Source organism: Phycodurus eques, chromosome 7 (assembly GCF_024500275.1).
Source record: "Phycodurus eques isolate BA_2022a chromosome 7, UOR_Pequ_1.1, whole genome shotgun sequence".
Lineage (NCBI taxonomy): Eukaryota > Metazoa > Chordata > Actinopteri > Syngnathiformes > Syngnathidae > Phycodurus > Phycodurus eques.
In genome coordinates, this window is record NC_084531.1 from 11973243 (window position 1) to 11992395 (window position 19153).

At 41.9% G+C, this 19153-nt stretch overlaps 2 protein-coding genes across 5 annotated transcripts in view; both read right to left on the reverse strand.

Moving 5' to 3' along the window:
- Positions 1-8441, reverse strand: part of prkd2 (protein kinase D2) — a 61475-nt gene extending 53034 nt beyond the window's left edge. For both annotated transcript variants that reach the window (XM_061680932.1, XM_061680933.1), the window contains exon 1: positions 7409-8441. In XM_061680932.1, coding sequence (XP_061536916.1) covers positions 7409-7723 — 315 coding nt within the window. In that variant the 5' untranslated portion in view covers positions 7724-8441. The remainder of the gene's footprint in view (positions 1-7408) is intronic.
- Positions 8442-8492: 51 nt separating this feature from the next.
- Positions 8493-19153, reverse strand: part of strn4 (striatin, calmodulin binding protein 4) — a 41041-nt gene continuing 30380 nt past the window's right edge. For 2 of the 3 annotated variants that reach the window (XM_061680934.1, XM_061680935.1), the window contains exon 18: positions 17020-19153. This exon is cut by the window's right edge and continues 96 nt beyond it. The gene's annotated coding sequence lies outside the window, so the exon portion shown is untranslated. Of the gene's footprint in view, positions 8523-17019 lie in introns of those variants that run through there. The other variant, XM_061680936.1, reaches the window with a different exon arrangement.

Sequence of the window (19153 nt, forward strand, 5' to 3'; positions counted from 1 at the left end):
GAGGCATTCCTGAGCCCATCATCTGGGTTGTCTTCAAGATGGTCGAAAGCCGAAAGGTGGAGAAGGGTGTGCAAAATTAAAGAGGAGGCAAAGCCTGAGAGGAAGGTGGCCCAGCACAAGGACGTGGGAGAGGTGGACAAGGAGAGGAAGTATTTTAGCTAAAGAGGATGAAGAGGGGGGGAGAGTCGGAAGTATTTCCCCTCAATGGTATAGTCAAAGTAGAAGAGGCACTGTTATGGGACATTGTAATTAGAATGAAAAGAAAAGTGGGATTCAGGAAGATGGAGGTAATGAAAGGAGCCATTGAGGCCTGTCCAACACAAAAGCTGCAATATAATTTAATAGAAATGCACATTGTGATTCCAAGCTGCAGTAAAAGTTGTAATATTGACAAGATAATGGGCATTTACTGTTGGGGTCATGTTTGTAAAGTGTGGGTTAGTGTTGGAAACCGGCGGGCGCTATGAGACGGGAAGTGAATGGAAAAATGTGCCAATGTACAAGGAGGGAGCCTGTGAATAAACAGAGCCGGTGACTCACCCTTTCTGGGATGGGAGAGATGACCGTGGGCGGCAGTTAGGGAGCAGGGGTGCACACTGCACCACACTAGCCCTCTAAAAACACACCAATATAGGCATTCATGCATGCACACTGACACTTGGCACTCTAGCTCATGTGGTGACCGGGCCGGGACAAACCGCCTATTGTCCATGTGTCTCACCTAAATCCTCCTCTCCTAGCAGTGTTGGAGTTTTGTATTTAGGGGATTTCAGCATTGCTTGCCGGGTATGGGTGTGCGGCTCATGTGGTAAGACTTGAAAATAAACAGCCTGACGGTCTTTTTTTTTTTTTTCTAATTTTTTTGTAATCTTTTTTCACCCCACAATAATCTCAGTGCACCACACTCAGCAGCATGGTCATTTACTTTTATTGCACAGGACCAAGCTGGTGTTAAAACAGAAGCTGAACTCAGTTTGGACTACAGTACAGTCAATAACATCTGTTCAATATTAAGCTTCCCTCCTTGTATCAGGGTAATAATAAATACCAAGAATAGCCTTGCATCTATGATTTATGTTTGGGGATAAAGAGAAAACTGGAGGGAAAAACTCCAAACACAAGGAAACACTATAATATTTCATATTTATAGGGCAAGAAACCATATTTGGTTAACTAAAAAAGTCATAAATAAATATAATTGTGGTTTGCACATCTGCGTCACAGTTCTGAGGTTCAGGATTGAAATGTTGTGCTTTCCTCTGTGGAGTTTGCATGTTGTCCCCGTGCTTTGGTGGCTTTTCTCAGGGTACTCTGGCTTCACATTCCATAGACATGCATGTTAGGGATATTGAAGACTAAATTTTACACAGGTGTGAATGTGAGTGTGAATGGTTGTCTATACGTGCCCACCGATTGACTGGCGACCAGTCCAGGGTGTAAGTCACCTCTTGCCCAATGTCAGCTGAGATAGGCTCCAGATCACCTTTAACCTTAATGAGGACAAGGCGCTGTAGAAAATGAACGGATGGATATTTATTTAAATTACAAATGGACATTCGCCTTGTAATGCACTACAATAATTTTCTGGGTTCAAATACTGAATTTGCCAGTAGTGCTGCAAGATTCCGTGCGAATTTGGGAAAGTTTACACGGTAATTAACAGGGATATATGGAAAGTTAATACGAATAGATTGGAATTTCAGGAATATGTTGTCGTTTGCGTCGTCTACGTTTGCGAAGACTCACACTATTTGCAGATACAGTTCATGACTTTGACATGGGAATTGACAGGAATTGAAGGAATATTTATGAAATTAGAGGCAAGTCTAAAACAGGGTACTTAAACGTAGCTGATTAAACAGAAACATTTTGCAAAATGTTTACGTTAAAAGAACACTTGATATGAATCTAGGTACATTGTGTATCCCTCAGGGCCATGTGCTATTGAAGTCACGCCACCAGCTCACACTGCACATTCTTCCATCACATGCACTGATCCATTTCCTGCACCGCTTATCCTCACTGGGGTCGCGGGCGTGCTGCAGCCTATCCCAGCTATCTTCCGGAGAGAAGCGGGGTACACCCTGAACTGGTCGCCTGCCAATCGCAGGGCACATATAAACAAACAACCATTCACACTCACATTCACACCTACCGGCTATTTAGAGTCCTCAATTAACCTACCCTGCGATTGGCTGGCGACAGGTTCAGGGTGTACCCCGCCTCCCGCCCGAAGATAGCTGGGATAGGCTCCAGCAGCCCGCGGCCCTAGTGAGGATAACCGGTAAAGAAAATGGATGGATGGAATTGACCTACCATGCATGTTTTTGGAATGTGGGAGGAAACCGGGGTACCCGGAGAAAACCCACGCAGGCACGGGGAGAACATTCAAACTCCACACAGGCGAGGCCAGGATTTTAACGCCGGTCCTCAGAACTGTGAGGCAGATGTGCTAACCAGTCCTCCACCGTGCCGCCCACATGCACTGATCATTTCCTAAAATATTGGGGCAAGACAACTGCATTTACAATATCCTGCTTCACTGGGTTCAGCGTAAAAGGAAAAGGCAAATAAATGTGAGGATATTTTGAGGAATCGCTGCATAAAAGAGGGAGTTAAGTCTCCTACATAGGGTTACATTATCTTTCAGAAGGGAAATCGGTAATGGACAATGGCTCTCCACCAATGTCAAGCAATCCCAATTCATAAAAAGAGACAATTGGAGTTTCATAGACACAAATTTCCTGCATAAGGCTGAATTCTGTCATTTAGATTAAGATGGGTGGCACGGTGAGCCACTTTAAAGCTTTTCTAAAGCTGTGTGCAGGCTTTAGAAAAGGGTTAATATAATCGCTTAGCAGCCTAATCGGCCGCTCCAAAGTACATGCTCCAACAACTATTGGAGTTAACACCTCAACTTATGAAAACTTCAGCACTGGTATGCCTCTTATTTTATTTTATTTTTCCCACATATGGTGAAACACTGCCTGCCGCTGAATAGTGAATATAAATGACTGCTGGTGCAAAAGAAGACCGTATTTCCCACAATGCTCAGTACTTCCTGTTGCAAAGAGGATGTAAACATTCGCATGTCTCCCCAGATTGTTTCTCACATTTTGCCACTATGCCTGGATAAAAACAGACAATAATGTGTATTGCTGCTAATAAAACTATCACTTTACCTGGCATCAAGAGTGTTCATTATGATTTTTAAGTCATTAGTTGCCACACTCACCAGCAAATTCATGACTGCCATTATTTGCATAAAGGGTTAGAATACAAAAGCTTTACCAAAAATATATTATAAGAAGAAAATAATGTTCATTTGTTATTGACAATGTAAGGGAGGTTGTTGTTTATAACAGTTTGCTGGCGCTGTGAGGACACATTTTAAATTTGATTGGTTAAAAAAAACAGTCCCATTGCTAATAGTTTGTTACATCGACCAGCACTACTGATTTTGGCCCTGGGAAGATCAGATAAATGTAGACGCTGAAATCTCACTGGTCAAAAAAAACCCATAGATCTCTAGACTGTTATTAATAATGTCATACAATTTCTTGGAACAAATATTAGAATTTTGGTTGTAGGTTAGTAGTTCTGTTACCATCAGCGGTATCAGTGGCGTGGCATAGAGGGTAAACGTACGCCCTGAAAACGGAGGGTCGCCGGTTCCTATCTCCGCCCAAGTGCCTGTCGTTGTTGTGTTCCTGGACAAGACACTTAACCCACATTGGCAATGAATGAATGTAGTTGGATGTCTGGTGGTGGTCGGAGGGGCCGTAGGCACAGAATGGCAACCACACTTCCGTCAAGACTGCCCCAGGGCAGCTGTGGCTACACAGCTTACCACCAGGGTGTAACTGAGGAGTGAATGAATAATCCATGAAATTTTAAAGCGTCTATGAGTGCCTAGAAAAGCGCTAAATAAGTGTAATGCATTATTATTATTATTAACATATCAGCAACACCTCTTGGCGTTATGCATCTACCCAAATGCAAACTATGATTCAATAATTAACCTTGAATAAATACCTAACAAAAACAGTTGATACAGCCCTCGTATTGAATCTTATTAGGTGGTGCAGCTTAATTAAAAAGTCAGGGAGAATATTTCCTCTTTTCACATTATACGAGGTGTGTCAGAATAGTTCTAGGACTGCAGTCACAAAAGATATTGTATATTCAAAGTCAAACTACAATTTTTTTCCACTTCAATGTAAGCCAGATGATCAACCAGCACATCTACAAAGAGATCCTGCGGTGTTTGTATTCAGTTTGCCAGAAGAGGTGAGAACTGTGGCATGATGACACGCCTGCTCAGAATGCTCTGAGCATCTGACAATTCCTGGCCGAGAAAAACATTGCCGTGCTGGAGCAACCTCACTACTTACCCGAATTGGCTATGTTATATTTTTCCTCTATCCAAAGCTCAAGGGGTTCGAACATCCAGGGTACTCGTTTTTATGGATAACATAAAGATGGCCGTAAAGATGGTGCTGCAGTGGTTCCTGGAAAAATTCTTACAGGAGTGGCAGAGAAGGCTAAGAAAGTGCGATTGACACCAGGGGATAACTTCAAAGGGGAAAACATACAGTGCTGCCTTGAGATTAGAGTTTAATTTCCTCCATGAACATAACTTAAAACACTCTTATCTCAAATCACCTTTCTATTCATCCACCCATCCATTTTCTGAGCTGCTTCTCCTCACTAGGGTCGCGGGCATGCTGGAGCCTATCCCAGCTGTCATCGGGCAGGAGGCGGGGTACACCCTGAACTGGTTGCCAGCCAATTGCAGGGCACATAGAATCAAACAACCATTCGCACTCACAGTCATGCCTACGGGCAATTTAAAGTCTCCAATTAATGCATGTTTTTGGGATGTGGGAGGAAACCGAAGTGCACGGAGAAAACATGCAAACTCCACAGAGGTGGGGCTGGGGATTGAACCCGGGTCCTCAGAACTGCGAGACTGATGCTCTAACCAGTCGGTCACCGTGCCGCCTCTTTCTATTCAAATGAATAGAAATGTTATTAATCAGTTCCATTCCCCACCCCCAAAAAAACCAAAAATGTTTGTAATGTGTTTTTTTATAAGAGAAATAAAATAGCATTCCATAATATTGAACTTCATAAAAACATACAGTAATGAAATAGAATTAGAATAGAACAGTTTTTGTGATATTTTTTGCTTCAATTCAATGGAGGTGTACTGGTCCTTCTGATGTGCTTGTCTTGGCTACCAGGGGATACGTGTGTGTGCGTGTGTGTGTGTGTGTTTATTTATATATTAGTGATGCAACGATATTGATTTCTCAAGGTTCGGTTTTATCACTGTATTAATCTCACGGTATGATAATTATTGCGATATCGTGGGAAAGCTCACAGTATTGCAAGAAGGCTCACGGTATTGCAGGAAGGTTCACAGTACAGGTGGGGCAAAGAGACGAATGCAGGAGAACCGAAAAACCTCTCTCTTTTCTTGCTCTTTTTCTTGACTCTTGCAGAGTACTTCTCAATAGGTTTTAGTAGTTTCTGTCCATTTTCCCACAGGTTTTTGTGAAAAATGCAGCTTCAAAAAATACTGTGCACCTCGATCCCCGTCCATCCAATGTTTATATTCATATACTCTACCTCCAAAACAGTATGATTGCTGCAGCAATAATAAATGCTCATGATAACAAAACTGTACATTGATAAATTGTCTGTTCAATAATTTCACAGTATTTACTTGTAGTGTCATATATTTTTTATGACATTAGAAATTAGATACTGCCTACTAACAGTGATTTCTCTGCTTGAGTCCAAAAACTCAAGTGAAGTCATAAATGCAGCAGCACTCTTAAAGGCATAATCCTTAGTTTATTTTCCTCCGCTTAGTGATATTGTAGGATGAGTTATTTAGCAGCTTCTGCAATATGTTTTCATTTGAAATGTAATAATAATTTATTACTTTAAGAGCTATGGGATGTTTATGCAGCAACCAATTTGTGCATTTTTCGGCACTGCCAATTTGAAATAATGCCCTGATTCATTGATTAATCAAAAAAATAATCGACAGATTAGTTAATTATTAAAATGATCTTTAGTTGCAGCCCTAATATACATGAAGGTGGTCACAGCTTCTCAGTAAGCCACAGTCATATTCATTGTTGTTCGCAGAATAAATGTGTTAGTGTTACCTGTCTAAATGTGTCTAAATTTGTTGCTCCATTGTTTGTGCTCAAATATCCATCCATCCATCCATCCATGCATTATCTGAGCCACATATTCTCACAAGGGTCGCGGAAGCCCTGGAGCCTATCCCAGCTATCATCGGGCAGGAGGCGGGGTACACCCTGAATTGGTTGCCAGCCAATCGCAGGGCAAATATAAACAAACAACCATTCTCACTCACATTCACACCTGCGGGCAATTTAGAGTCTTCAATTAACCTACCACGCATGTTTTTGGGATGTGGGAGGAAACCGGAATGCCCGGCGAAAACCCACCAAGGCACACGGAGAGCATGCAAACGCCACACAGGCGGGGCCGGGGATTGAACCCCGGTCCTCAGAACTGTGAGGCAGATGCTCTAACCAGTCGGCCGCCGTTCTCAAATATCGGTTGCTTACAAGGTCATAATACTGCTTGTTAGCCTGCCTGTGGCATTTCCCCCATTAGCTGTTAGCATTAAGCTAGGGGACTTTAAGGGAAAGCTATGCGATGGTTTTAAATGAACAATGTAATTGTCTTTGTTTTATGTTTAAATTTACAGTATACTTCCACTAGCAGTGGCATTAGCAGCTTGAAGCCTCTTTTTTGAAGAATTGTTCACTAGCTGCCAAACTGCTGCATATGGTGAAGTGAGTTGAGTTTGCTGCCAGCGTACAGCACTCGTAGCTGAAATTTTGCTCGAAAGTGAGAACAAAATCAGGCAAAGGGGGCTTGTATCTCCCAAAACTCAGTCGTTGGGTCACTTGTATCTCAAGGCACAACTGTAGTCTATATTTGAAATACTGTATATACATTTTTTTTGACAGCAAAACGGGAAATGTTATGACACACTCCATAAAACAAACCTTAAGAAATGAAACTGTGAAAAAATGAATTCATTCAAATTACATTGTAACGTGGCTAGACACTTGCAGCATCATTAGGGCTGTGATGCTTGTTCTTGGCGTACAATTGAAGTTTCATCGTTCTTGTGTGTCAGACGGAGCACAACAAAGCCGAATTGAGCTCGGTTTTGTGGTAATTACTTAATGAGAGCAAACCGGTCAAATGTTCCTAGTCTGGTGCCAATTTCTTGCTCGAATGTGACGACTCCCTCTTGCAACAATGACACACGGGAACAAAAACAAGATTGGGCAAAAGTGTGTGTCCATACACGGGTGTGTACGGAGAGAGTATATGGACATGTGCCTACCTTGGTGTCAACAATGGAGCAGGCAATTTGTTTCACGTAGGCCAAGTCTGCACTCTGTGGCATCAGCACCGACTCTCGCGTTAGGCCGATCTGGATGCTGAAGGACACCCCTGCAGCAGTCGGAGGCACCGAGGTCACCGTGGCACCCCCCGACGGACCCAGCCCGTGGTTCAAGTCCATCACGTTGAAGCAACCCTGCGGAGACACGGATGCCACGGGGACCGGGGTCGCCGCGGCCGGACCGTGCAGCGTGGAGACCCCCGGAGGAAAGAAGATCTGGCCCGTGGGGGGCATGCAGGGGCTTGCGTTGGCCATCCTCCCAAACAAACCTGTTTGATGAAGCTCTCAACACTCTCGGGAAAATATTCACAGCCTCACCCACGCAGGAAGGTGGAGCATAGTCTCCAGGTTCCCCTTGGAATAAAGGGGGTCCCTTCTCTGATCTCCAGGAAGTGTTTTGTGCTCTTTCTTCCCGGTGTCTCCTCTCTCTTACATGAGAAACACACACCCTCACACTGAGAAGGAAAACTAGCCACCTATTTCTCCTCCTTTTTCTTCTTCTTCTCCTGCTGCCGACACTTTTTTTCCCTCGTCGTGCTCTACTGAAGATAAAAGTCCACACACTTGAATGTGAAGGCAAAACGACAGACAGACAGACAGTCAGCAGGTAAAAATCTTTCTGCAGTTACAAAATGGCCTCCCCCCGCACAGGAAACGGTGAGAATAAATGCGAGCGACAGACTGCGCTCTTTACGAGTCAGTTTCAACTTCACAATTTTTTTGAGAGAAAAGAAAAAGCGAGCTGAGTGAGTGACGGCTCCTCCCTCGCCTCCAGACAGGACGTGTCATGATTGACTCGCTGTCCAGCCAATAGCTTATCCTCGTGGGCGGGGCTACTTTGACTCCTTGCTCCTCCTCCTCTTCGCTTTTCCTTCCTGGCTTATTTGGCTCTGTTGCACAGATCTTCCTTCATAGCCTTGGGGCGGAAACTCCACGCTGGAAAAAAACACCCACACTCCTCCTCCTTCTAATGTCTCTCCGCGGAAATGCATTTCCTGTCTCCTCCCCTCTTTTTACACACGTCAGCCAGCACTTTCTCAAGGCACACCTATGCCTAAACAGCAAAAGAGCAACACACCTTGTTCAGTGGGGCAATATAATTAGTTTAAATACGAGTCAAACCAACCATTCCAATAAAAAAGCTACATGCAGTGGATAGGGAGAGAGCCCAACTGCAAAACGCAAAAATCAGCGAACAACTGACTACCATAATAATTTTGTAATTTTTATTTTTAAACCCATAAAAATCTTGAATAAGTTGGGCTACAGTATACCGCCAATAAGCGGTTTCCACGAAAAATGGGGTTGGGGCTGCTGGCGTTTAAAAAAAATTATTAAAAAAAAAGCAGGTGCCGTATGCAGGGGTCCACTGTACTGTATTTATTTAAGTATTCTGCCTTTACAAATACATAATCACTTCTTATTGACATTTGAGACAAATATTGATATACAAACATGTTCATAATTATGGTGTAAAAACCTGAGGCTCAACAAATCAACAAAAAGGGAGACTGTGATTAATAATGCAAAACAGTTAAATATATAAATTATTTGTTATTGTTCTGATGAAGCTAAAATAAATAAAAAAGGCAAAATCAAACATGATTGCAGTCCAAATTATCTCATTATATCAGTGACGTGCGGTCAGGGTAGGCAAGTGAGGCAGCCTCACTGCCCCCTGGTGGTCTTTCCTTTTTACTGCATGTGAATAATAAAAACCTTAAACCTTATGATTAAATTAAATTCTTCCATTTTAGTTCTATGGTCCGTGTTTTTTCTTTTTCTCTTTTTCAATCCAATAATTTAAATGATTTTGTTAAAACAGATGAATTTTCATATTTCCTGTTCAAATGCATAGGAAACGCAGCTCCGAGTCACGTTGAGTCATCGCTCCCATAATGCTTCAAGAGACCACGCGCACATCCATTCAGGCAGGCTGTGATTGGTCCGTGGCTTCACACAAGAGACATAGCTGTTTCCTCATTACAACGACAATAATATACGTTTTATCACACATGTACTGCACTTACTGACGTCGAACAGACTGTCTAATATATTGAATGAAAGTGTGTGACATTTAGTCTTTCTTATCGACCAGAAGAACCACTACAAGTGCACAGTGGAGTCTGGTATGTACGGTGCCACAACCAGCATGTGGCAGTGTTGAGTTGAGCTTCATAGAGCTCCAGACGTCACGTGACTGAGCCAGTGCCTCACCAATATATAATATATATATAGCCTCACCAATATATAATATATATGCCTCACTTATATAATGCAGTGACACTGCATTATATAAGTGCCCTACACATGCTTGGCGACTATGCCTCTTAAAGAAAAATACCTTCATAAATGTAAAAACATAAGAAAATAATCCATTTTCTGTACCACTTATTCTCACAAGGGTCACGGGCGTGCTGGAGCCTATCCCAGCTATGTTCAGGCGAGAGGCAGGGTACACCCTGAACTGGTCGCCAGCCAATCGGAGGGCACATATAAACAAACAACCATTCGCAATGACATCTACAGGCAATTTATAGTCTTCAATTAACCTACCGTGCATGTTTTTTCAGATGTGGAAGGAAATTAGAGTACCCGGAGAAAACCCACACAGGCACGGGGAGAACATGCAAACGCTACACAGGCGCGGTCAGGACTTGAACCCTGGTCGGTCCTCAGAACTGTGAGGCAGATGTGCCAAGTAGTCATCCACCGTGCCACCATAAGAAACTAATGATATTCACTTTCTTCTGTCATAACATTAGCAAACAAACCAACCAAAGAGACATGATTACAAGACTAGGAAATGTAAAATCAAATTACTGTATTTGTGGCGTAGTTCCACTTCTGCCCACATAGGAGTCGTGTGCCAGAGTATTTTACATTAATATTTGTAGTTATTGTGCAATAAATATTGTAACATCCATTTGTCCATTTTCTATATTTCTTATCCTTATCTTGGTCATGGACGAGCTGGAACCTATCCTGGCTGACTGAGAGGCGGGGTACATCCTGGAGTCGGTTGCCAGCCAATCGAAGGGCACAAAAAAACTATTCACATTGAAAATTTAGAGTTGTCATTGAATCTAACATGCATGTTTTTGGTTTTGGAATGTGGGAGGAAGCACAGGGAGAACATGCAAACCCCACAAAGGAAGGCACAGTAATTCAATTGTGCAAGTGTACCTAATATTTTGGCTGCAATTGTATTAGAGTACCCTGTATAAGATTGTTTCTTTGGGATTGCAAGATTCTTTGGGTATTGCAAACAACAAGGCAACAAACGACATGATACACACACCCTTACTGTACAAAATCATTTTTTATCCTTTTATCTTAATGACATACGACAAGCAACTCATAAAACAAACAAAAACAAACAGGAGTCATTTGATAGAAGCTAGAATGCTGTTAAAATATATATAAAACAAATTAACAAAAAGTGGGTCTCTTGTCCCTTGTAGTGAGAGGAAATCATTTGAATACAGTTTATATATGATGTACAAAGTATCACACAGTGATAAATTGCGAATAAAAAAATAAAAACAAAAAATGAGTCCTTTTCCTTGGCCTCTGACTGGTAACGTTTTTGGGCATTTTTTTAAAAATGTATTTATTTTTTTTTTGCATGTACTTTATGATTTTTTTTTTTTTTTTTTTTTTTAAACAAGATGTACAATGTCATTATCAATCACAAGTGAGTCCTAAGACAAATAAGGAACAATGATTCACTTATACTAGAGAATTCTTACATCTTAAGTCATGTTTGCAATCAAAGTGCAAGAAAACAGAGATGATGGACTCTTACAGCACGCAGAGTTGGATCGTCTGCATCTACGAATGTTTTCGTTTCTTGCCACATGACTCACTGATTTGTCTGCACTCTCAACAGTGGGAGCGGAAGCCTATTTAAGCTGAATTTGGGTAAAATGGGCATACACTCTGAACTGCTTGCTTGCCGGACAATTGCAGGTCAGCTATTAGCAAAACTCACAAGATACAGTCAGTGTTGTGTATCAACATTTGTGAGTCCAGATGTTTACACAATAGCCTCATTAAAAAAATTTAAAAAAGGGATGTCAAAAGATCCTTCACATAGACCTGCAAAAACGACACCAATATGTATGACAGGTCAGTTGCTCCAAAGGCTTTTATGAGTTTTAAAAAGTCACATAACCTAGTAATGCAACTTCTGGTTGCAGTAATGTAACTAGCATTTTGTTTAAAATGTGTTAAAGTTATTATGTTATCGTAAGCGCTACAACTAGAGGGCACTATATATGTTTTGGTTGTGACTGAAAGGGAGATTTAACAATAAAATAAAAACTGTCATATTTGTTAACTCATTTTGACTTGACAGTAGTACATGATAAATATGATTTGTTTAAAAAAAAAAATCATCCCTCCCTGGCCCCTTCTTGTCCCTCTAATTTGATGTAGGGAAAACAACCAGAGAAAAAGGCATAATTTATGAGGCATCAATCATTTGTCACACACTCATGGGAACACCCCCCAGCCTCGCAAAAAAATAACTTCAAAACAATAGCATTTGGTGTTATAGCAACACTCCCTTGACAAATACATAGAGCTGCCAATGTATAGAAATTACTACTTTAACAGAAAAATTTGTACAAATTTGTCTGAATTCCCATATTTTCAAAATGTTGTCAAGCGCATAACCATGGAAGTTATTACAGTATATTTTGTAAAAGGGTAAAAATAATTCTGCATACTGTTCAGTCGCACAACAATCATTACTCTATAACCGTAATCGTTAATATGGCTTCATTATTTGTTATTTTAATATTTTTATTGACGAGTACTATTGCGCATTATTATCGACCTTGTAAGGGCAGACGCATTTGCAGCCTGAATCAAAGTATGAGATTTTGACATGCTTTTGCCAAAAGTATCTGCGTCTATGGATTAATTCGCCTTTACCAATTCTGTTTACAACCTTTGGTTTTAAAAAAAAAAAAAAAAAAAAAAAAAAATAAGCAAGTCTATTAAATCAGATTAATCAGATCTCAAAACTCACCACTCTACTTTGCCAATAAATAACATTGCTGATAAATTTAATTGGATAGTTTATGCACAGACAATAGTTGAGATTTCAATTTTGTAAATGTACTTGTATGTTTTCGCTTTCATGCTATTTATATTTCCCACATCTACTACTGCTACTGAAATTGAAATTTCCCCATTGTGGGACTAATAAAGGCTATCTTACATTACAAATAAATATTATAAAATAATAACATACCTTTAACCTGACACCATTCTCAGATGATGTCTCCAGTGATGTATTCATTGATTTACGTTTTAAGGGGCGTCTTGAGGAGGTTAATTATTTTACATTTGTATCTCCAGGCGTATATTAATTGGTTTATGTTGTTGTTCAAACTTGGTTACCCTCTGCTATAAAGCGGTTGGAGCCTGTGTGACAAGTGTACTGTATCACCCTATCACTTATTGCGGTGCTTTGCGATTTCACGACAGCTTAGCAATAGGCATCATGCTTTTCCGTCTTTTCCTACCCACTCCTCACCCTCCCTTTGTGATAACGTAAAGGCTACGTGTCAGAAGCATGGCAAGACGTGTAGTTTATTCGCTACCAAGGAGGCGATGATTCGTGACTTTTAATGCATTGACACCAGACGCAAAGAGAACGTAAAATAGCACGCCCCCAAGCAGCATTTTTTCTTATAGTCCATACATCCACCCATTTTCTACCGCTTATCAGAGGTCGGGTCGCGGGGGGAGTAGCTTTAGCAGAGACGCCCAGACTTCCCTCTCCCCTACCACTTCATCCTGCTCTTCCCGGGGGGGATCCCGAGGTGTTCCCAGGCCAGCCGAAGGACTTAGTCTCTCCAGCGTGTCCTGGGTCGTCCCAGGGGTCTCCTCCCGGTGGGACGTGCCCGGAACACCTCACCAGGGAGGCGTCCGAATCAGATGCCCCAGCCACCTCATCTGGCTCCTCTCGATGTGGAGGAGCAGCGGCTCTACTCTGAGATCCTCCCGGATGACCGAGCTACTCACCCTATATCGAAAGGAGAGCCCAGACACCCTGCAGAGGAAACTCATTTCGGCCGCTTGTGTCCGGGACCTTGTTCTTTCGGTCACGACCCACAGCTCGTGACCATAGTTGAGGTTAGGAACGTAGATCGAGCGGTAAATCGAGAGCTTCGCCTTTCGGCTTAGCTCCTCCTTTACCACAACGGATCGATACAAAGTCCGCATCACTGCAGACGCTGCACCGATCCGCCTGTCGATCTCCCGTTCCATTCTTCCCTCACTCGTGAACAAGACCCCAAGATACTTTAACTCCTCCACTTGGGGCAGGATCTCATCCTCGACCCGGAGAGGGCACGCCACCCTTTTCCGACTGAGGACCATGGTCTCAGATTTGGAGGTGCTGATTCTCATCCCAGCCGCTTCACACTCAGCTGCGAACTGCTCCAGCGAGAGTTGAAGATCACGGCTTGATGAAGCCAACAGAACCACATCATCTGCAAAAAGCAGAGATGCAGTACTGAGCCCACTAAACCGGACCCCCTCTACACCTTGGCTGCACCTTGAAATTCTGTCCATAAAAGTTATGCGAATCGGTGACAAAGGGCAGCCTTGGCGGAGGCCAACCCTCACCGGAAACGAGTCAGACTTACTGCCGGATTTGCGGACCAAACTCTGACTCCGTACAGGGACCGAACAGCTCGTATCTTATAGTGTTCCATGAAATTTTTGTCACGGTCGCCGGACACAGCCCTGTACTGGCCAGTAATGTCGGACATTAGATTTTTTTTCTCCTCCAATACCCGGAACAATCGGTGTCATGGGCGTAACAAGTCAGCGTTTAGTATTTTCCATAAGAAAATATGGACGTTCTGTAACATTTGGCAGCACTAAATACAGTAAAGTACTTTCGTGGAGTAACAAGGCCGAGCCCACGTTGATCTGCTCAACGATGAGTGGGCCTGCAAGTGCGTGACAAATGACTGACACCTTGTAGGTCATATCTTTTGTCTCTGGTCATTTTTCCTCAGGCAAGGTGGTTTCCTGTTAATAAAATTAGAAGCACAAGATGGCGCCAGTAACAGCAGATGTTATTAACTGATCAACTTTATCAAGTCATAATTATGTGATGCTTTAACAAATGTGAAAAACTGAAAAAAACTGAAAACTCTCCCTTTAACAGACAACTGTTTTTCATTAATTATCCAAAAACAATATTTTCAGGCTAGACAACTGAAAATGAGGAGCCAAAACAGTTTTTATCAAGAAAACCTAAAAATCTAATTATATAATGCCCCACCATTTACAGAGCATCTGCTACTACAGTTGTTGCAGTAACATGTCGTTTTTCCAGTTTGTCAAAGCAGAAGGTTTTAGATGATAGACCCAGAGAGGGAAGGAAAAAAAAAACAACCCTGATTAGGGAAAACTCTGGAAGCTTGAGTCTCCCTGCATTTTACTCTGAGCTTAGAGGTACCCTGTTTTCTTAAGAGTTGCAAGTCGGACAACCATTATAACAACTTATTTTCAGCTTCTACTTGAATGGGCAGAACAATTAGTGTGGTGAAAAAGTATTGGCTCTCATCTCAAGTTCTTATATTTTTGCATAGTTTCCCCATATTAAGATCATCAAACAAATGCAAATATCAGACAGTTATAATCTAAGTGAACTTAAAATGCAGTTTTAAATGGTGATTTTATTTATTAAGGAAAAAAATTCTAATTGAAAGTTACCTGGCCTTGTGTGGAAAAAGTAATGGTCCCCTAAACCTAGTAACTGGTTGGGCCGTCCTCAGCAGCAACAACTGAAATCAAGCGTTTTCTATTACTGGCAATAAGTCTTTCACATCTCTGTGGAGATATTTTGGCCCACTCTTCCTTGCAGAATTGCTTGAATTAAGCAAAACAATTGAGGGTTTTTGAGAATGAACGGATGGCTTTTTTAAGGTCATGCCACTGCATTTCAATCTGATTCAAGTCTGCTACTTTGAGTAGGCCACTCCAAAACCTTGATTTAGATTTTTTTTAAGCCATTCAGAAGTTAACCTGGTCAGTTTTGGATCGTTATCCTGCTGCAGAAACCAAGTGCGCTTCAGCTTGAGGTCACAAACCCATGGCTAACATTCTCCTTCAGGATTTTCTGCTAAAGAGCAGAATTCATTGTTCCATCAACCACAGCAAGTTGTCAACCGCCTGAACGAGCTAAGCAGCCCAAGACCATCACACTACCACCACCATGTTTGACTGTTGGTATGAATTTTTTCAGAAACGCTGTGCTACATATACGTCAGATGTAATGAGACACACACCTTCCAAAAAGCTCAACTTTCATCTCTTCAGTCCAAAAAATATTCTCCCAAAAGTCTTGGGAATCATTCAGATGCTTTTTTTTTTTTTTGCAAAAGTAAGATGAGCCTTTATGTTTTTTTGGTCAGCAGTGGTTTTCACCTTGGAACTCTGAGATGGATGCCACTTTTGCCCAGTTTCTTCCTTCCTTTTGTCTGATAATCTTAAACATGAAAGTGGGGAAACGATGGGGAACAATACTTTCTCACCGCACTGAAATCGACTACCGTATTTTCACGACCATAGGGCGCACCGTATTAAAAGGAGCAGTCTCAGTTATGGGGTCTATTTCTGTTTAACATACATAAGGCACAACGTATTATTGGGCGCAGGCATGGTAAAACAGTTGCAGTATAAACTGCTTCGTAAGCGTGTCTCTTTGTAGGTGCAATTTTTGACTGCAGTCAAACCAGCCTCCACTCGTAAAGTAGCAGTCAAGCCAGCCGCCCCTAATTTTGTTCATACTAGGCATTACGGTAATAGGTCGCCAACTCGCGGCGAAAGCCACCTTCAAAATAAAAGCTTCCCAATAATACGGACATCAGTGAAAAATTGACATCAAAGTTAATTTGAATCTTGAGATACATTAAAAAATGTAGTTTATTTGATATCTTAGGAAAAATAAATGGTAAATGGGCTGCACTTATATAGCACTTTATCTACATCATCACAGTGCCCAAAGCGCTTTACAAAGCCTCATATTCACACACACGTTCATAAACCAATGGGCGACTGCAGCCATGCGACGCGCTGCCAGGCCCATTGGGAGCAAATTAGGGTTCAGTGTCTTGCCCAAGGACACTTCGACATGCGGACAGTCGTAACAGGGATTCGAACCTGTTCTACCTACTGAGCCAATTCCACCCCAACATAATCCCATTGGTATCGCAAGACAAGTCCAGATCTGTGTGACAGACCATCAAGGACTCCACCAAAAGAGGTTTGAAGAAGATCTGATATTGTATTTCAAAATAAAAGTCTCTGAAAACTAATAAACTACATTTTTTAATACATCTCAAGATTCTAATTAAGCTTGCTGGTTGCATTCCTTAACCGAAAGCATTGACGTCCGTATTATTGGGAAGCTTTTATTTTGAAGGTGGCTTTCGCCGCGAGTTGGCAACTTATTACCGTAATGCCTCGTATGAACAAAATTAGGGGCGGCTGGCTTGATTGCCACTTTACGAGTGGAGGCTGGCTTGACCGGCGCTATATACCTACTGGGGGCGTGCCTTTAGAGTCCTCCTTCACGCGCACCCTTCCCCCTTAACGTCCGCATGCTGTCCTCAGTCTCGGCAGGAAATGCTCCCAGTCAGTCAAGCGGAGCGCTCATCACACAACAACATTTATAGATTTTGGAACTCGGTGCACACTTAAGGCGCGCCGCATTATAAGGCGCCCCGTCCATTTTGGAGAAAATTTAAGACTTTTAAGTGCGCCTTATGGTCGTGCAAATACAGTAGTTGTTAAGAGCTGATGTCTAAAGGACACCACCACGTCAGCTAGGGGAAGTTGAGCTAGGGCCACATCATATTGCTTGAATCAAGTGGCAACCTCACATATTCAAAATCATAACTGTTTGGGGAAACAAAAAAACAGCATGTTTGTTGAGCCATTAACATTGAATCATCTAAGAGAGCAATCCATTTACAACACTTTAGATTGGTCAATAATTTAAAAAAATAACAGACCCACATGGAGACTGATTAATAGTATTGATTTGTGAAAGAAATATGAAATTGGCCAAAATTGGACATGGGAGGTTTTCGCCATACAGTGACGATATAGCCACTCCTGTAGGCAGTATTAGTCAACTTGATAAGACAAATCGGGAGTTCAGAACATTCAGATTCACCCATTTCATTCAAAATATTAATTTTAATTATTCAAATTCCCAATTGTGAAAATGCCCATCCCTACAAGGTAATATATTAAACGCTGTTTTTTTAGTCATAAATATATCCCAATAGTAAACTGTCCTCTATGACTGGTGACACGTTCCCTTAACAAAATGGCAGAACAGAGCACCCAGACGGTTTAGTGCGCTCACTGCATGTTCCTAAGCTACATTGACATTCTTACACAGCATCTCTGCTCATGATAATGCTTCCTATGCGTAGCAAAAAAAAGTGGCTGTGATTGAAAATAAACATCTTATTCCCCCTTTGGAACCGTTTCTCCTGAGCAAGACTCTGTGGAGACAGGCTAACTCCGCCACGAGTATCCAGGGGTCTAACGTACTACTACTATCCAACTTTTGCACGCCATGTAACGAGTGAGAACCCCACCAGAACGATGTACTGCTTCACTTTTTTTTTTTAAGTTTGAATGCAGAACAACGACTGACAATAATGAAAGGAACACAGAACAATGTGAGGAAACTGTGGATCTCTCTCTCTCTCACACACCACAGATGAGGAATTTAGAAAAGTCAACGTGAGATGAATGACAAGTAAATGAAATGATTCAAAAGTAACGTCAACACTGAAAGTCTCTCTCAAGCGCAAGAAAATGTCCCTGAACTAATGCAGGCTTTCATAGCACCATTTCACTAGTGCCCACGCACCGTGCTCACGCACGCACTCACGCACACGCGTATGCACACACACATCTCTGTACAGTAAAAAAGCAGCAAACCACACAGTTTGCTGGGAACTTGCAGACTGGCCACACAAAGCACTCCCCTCAACCTTTAACTGTTTTCTCACACCTCTGATTTAAAAGAGCATCATTGGCCTCAATTGTGGAGAATTTCTTGGGGATGAACATTCTATATGACATTTGTACAGTAAAAGTGGGCCATGGCCAAGTTGAAATTAAAGCTTTAAAGTTGAAACACTGCCATGTTGAACATTCTCGGACAATGAATAAAAAAAAATAAAAAATAAAACACACACACTGTTCCTTGAGTCTTTGGAATGTGACATACACTCACTGATTCCACGATATGATAACACCTACGTCCTCTTGTCAGCCGCACATTATTAATGCTTTGCATTTGTGCACCATGCACGAGTCTACTTGGTGGTCCTCCTTAAAATACGAGCAGTAAAGTCAGAGAGCACAAGTGCACATGCAGCTTTGATATAACCATCAGTAGACTCGGAATTTAAAAAAAACAAAAGCGGAAAAGCGTATTGTAGTGTAGAAAAAAGCGTGGTCTTTTTCTGACGCTGCAGCTACGAGCTTCTAGAGTTAAAAAACAAAGCAGTGTGTTTCGTGTAACAAGGAGTTACTGAGGCAGAAAAGAGTGAGGAAGTGAGGGGAGGTGGTGTCCTGTGACAAATCCCAGCCAGTGGGGTGCAGGACAACAGTGTGTGTGTGTGT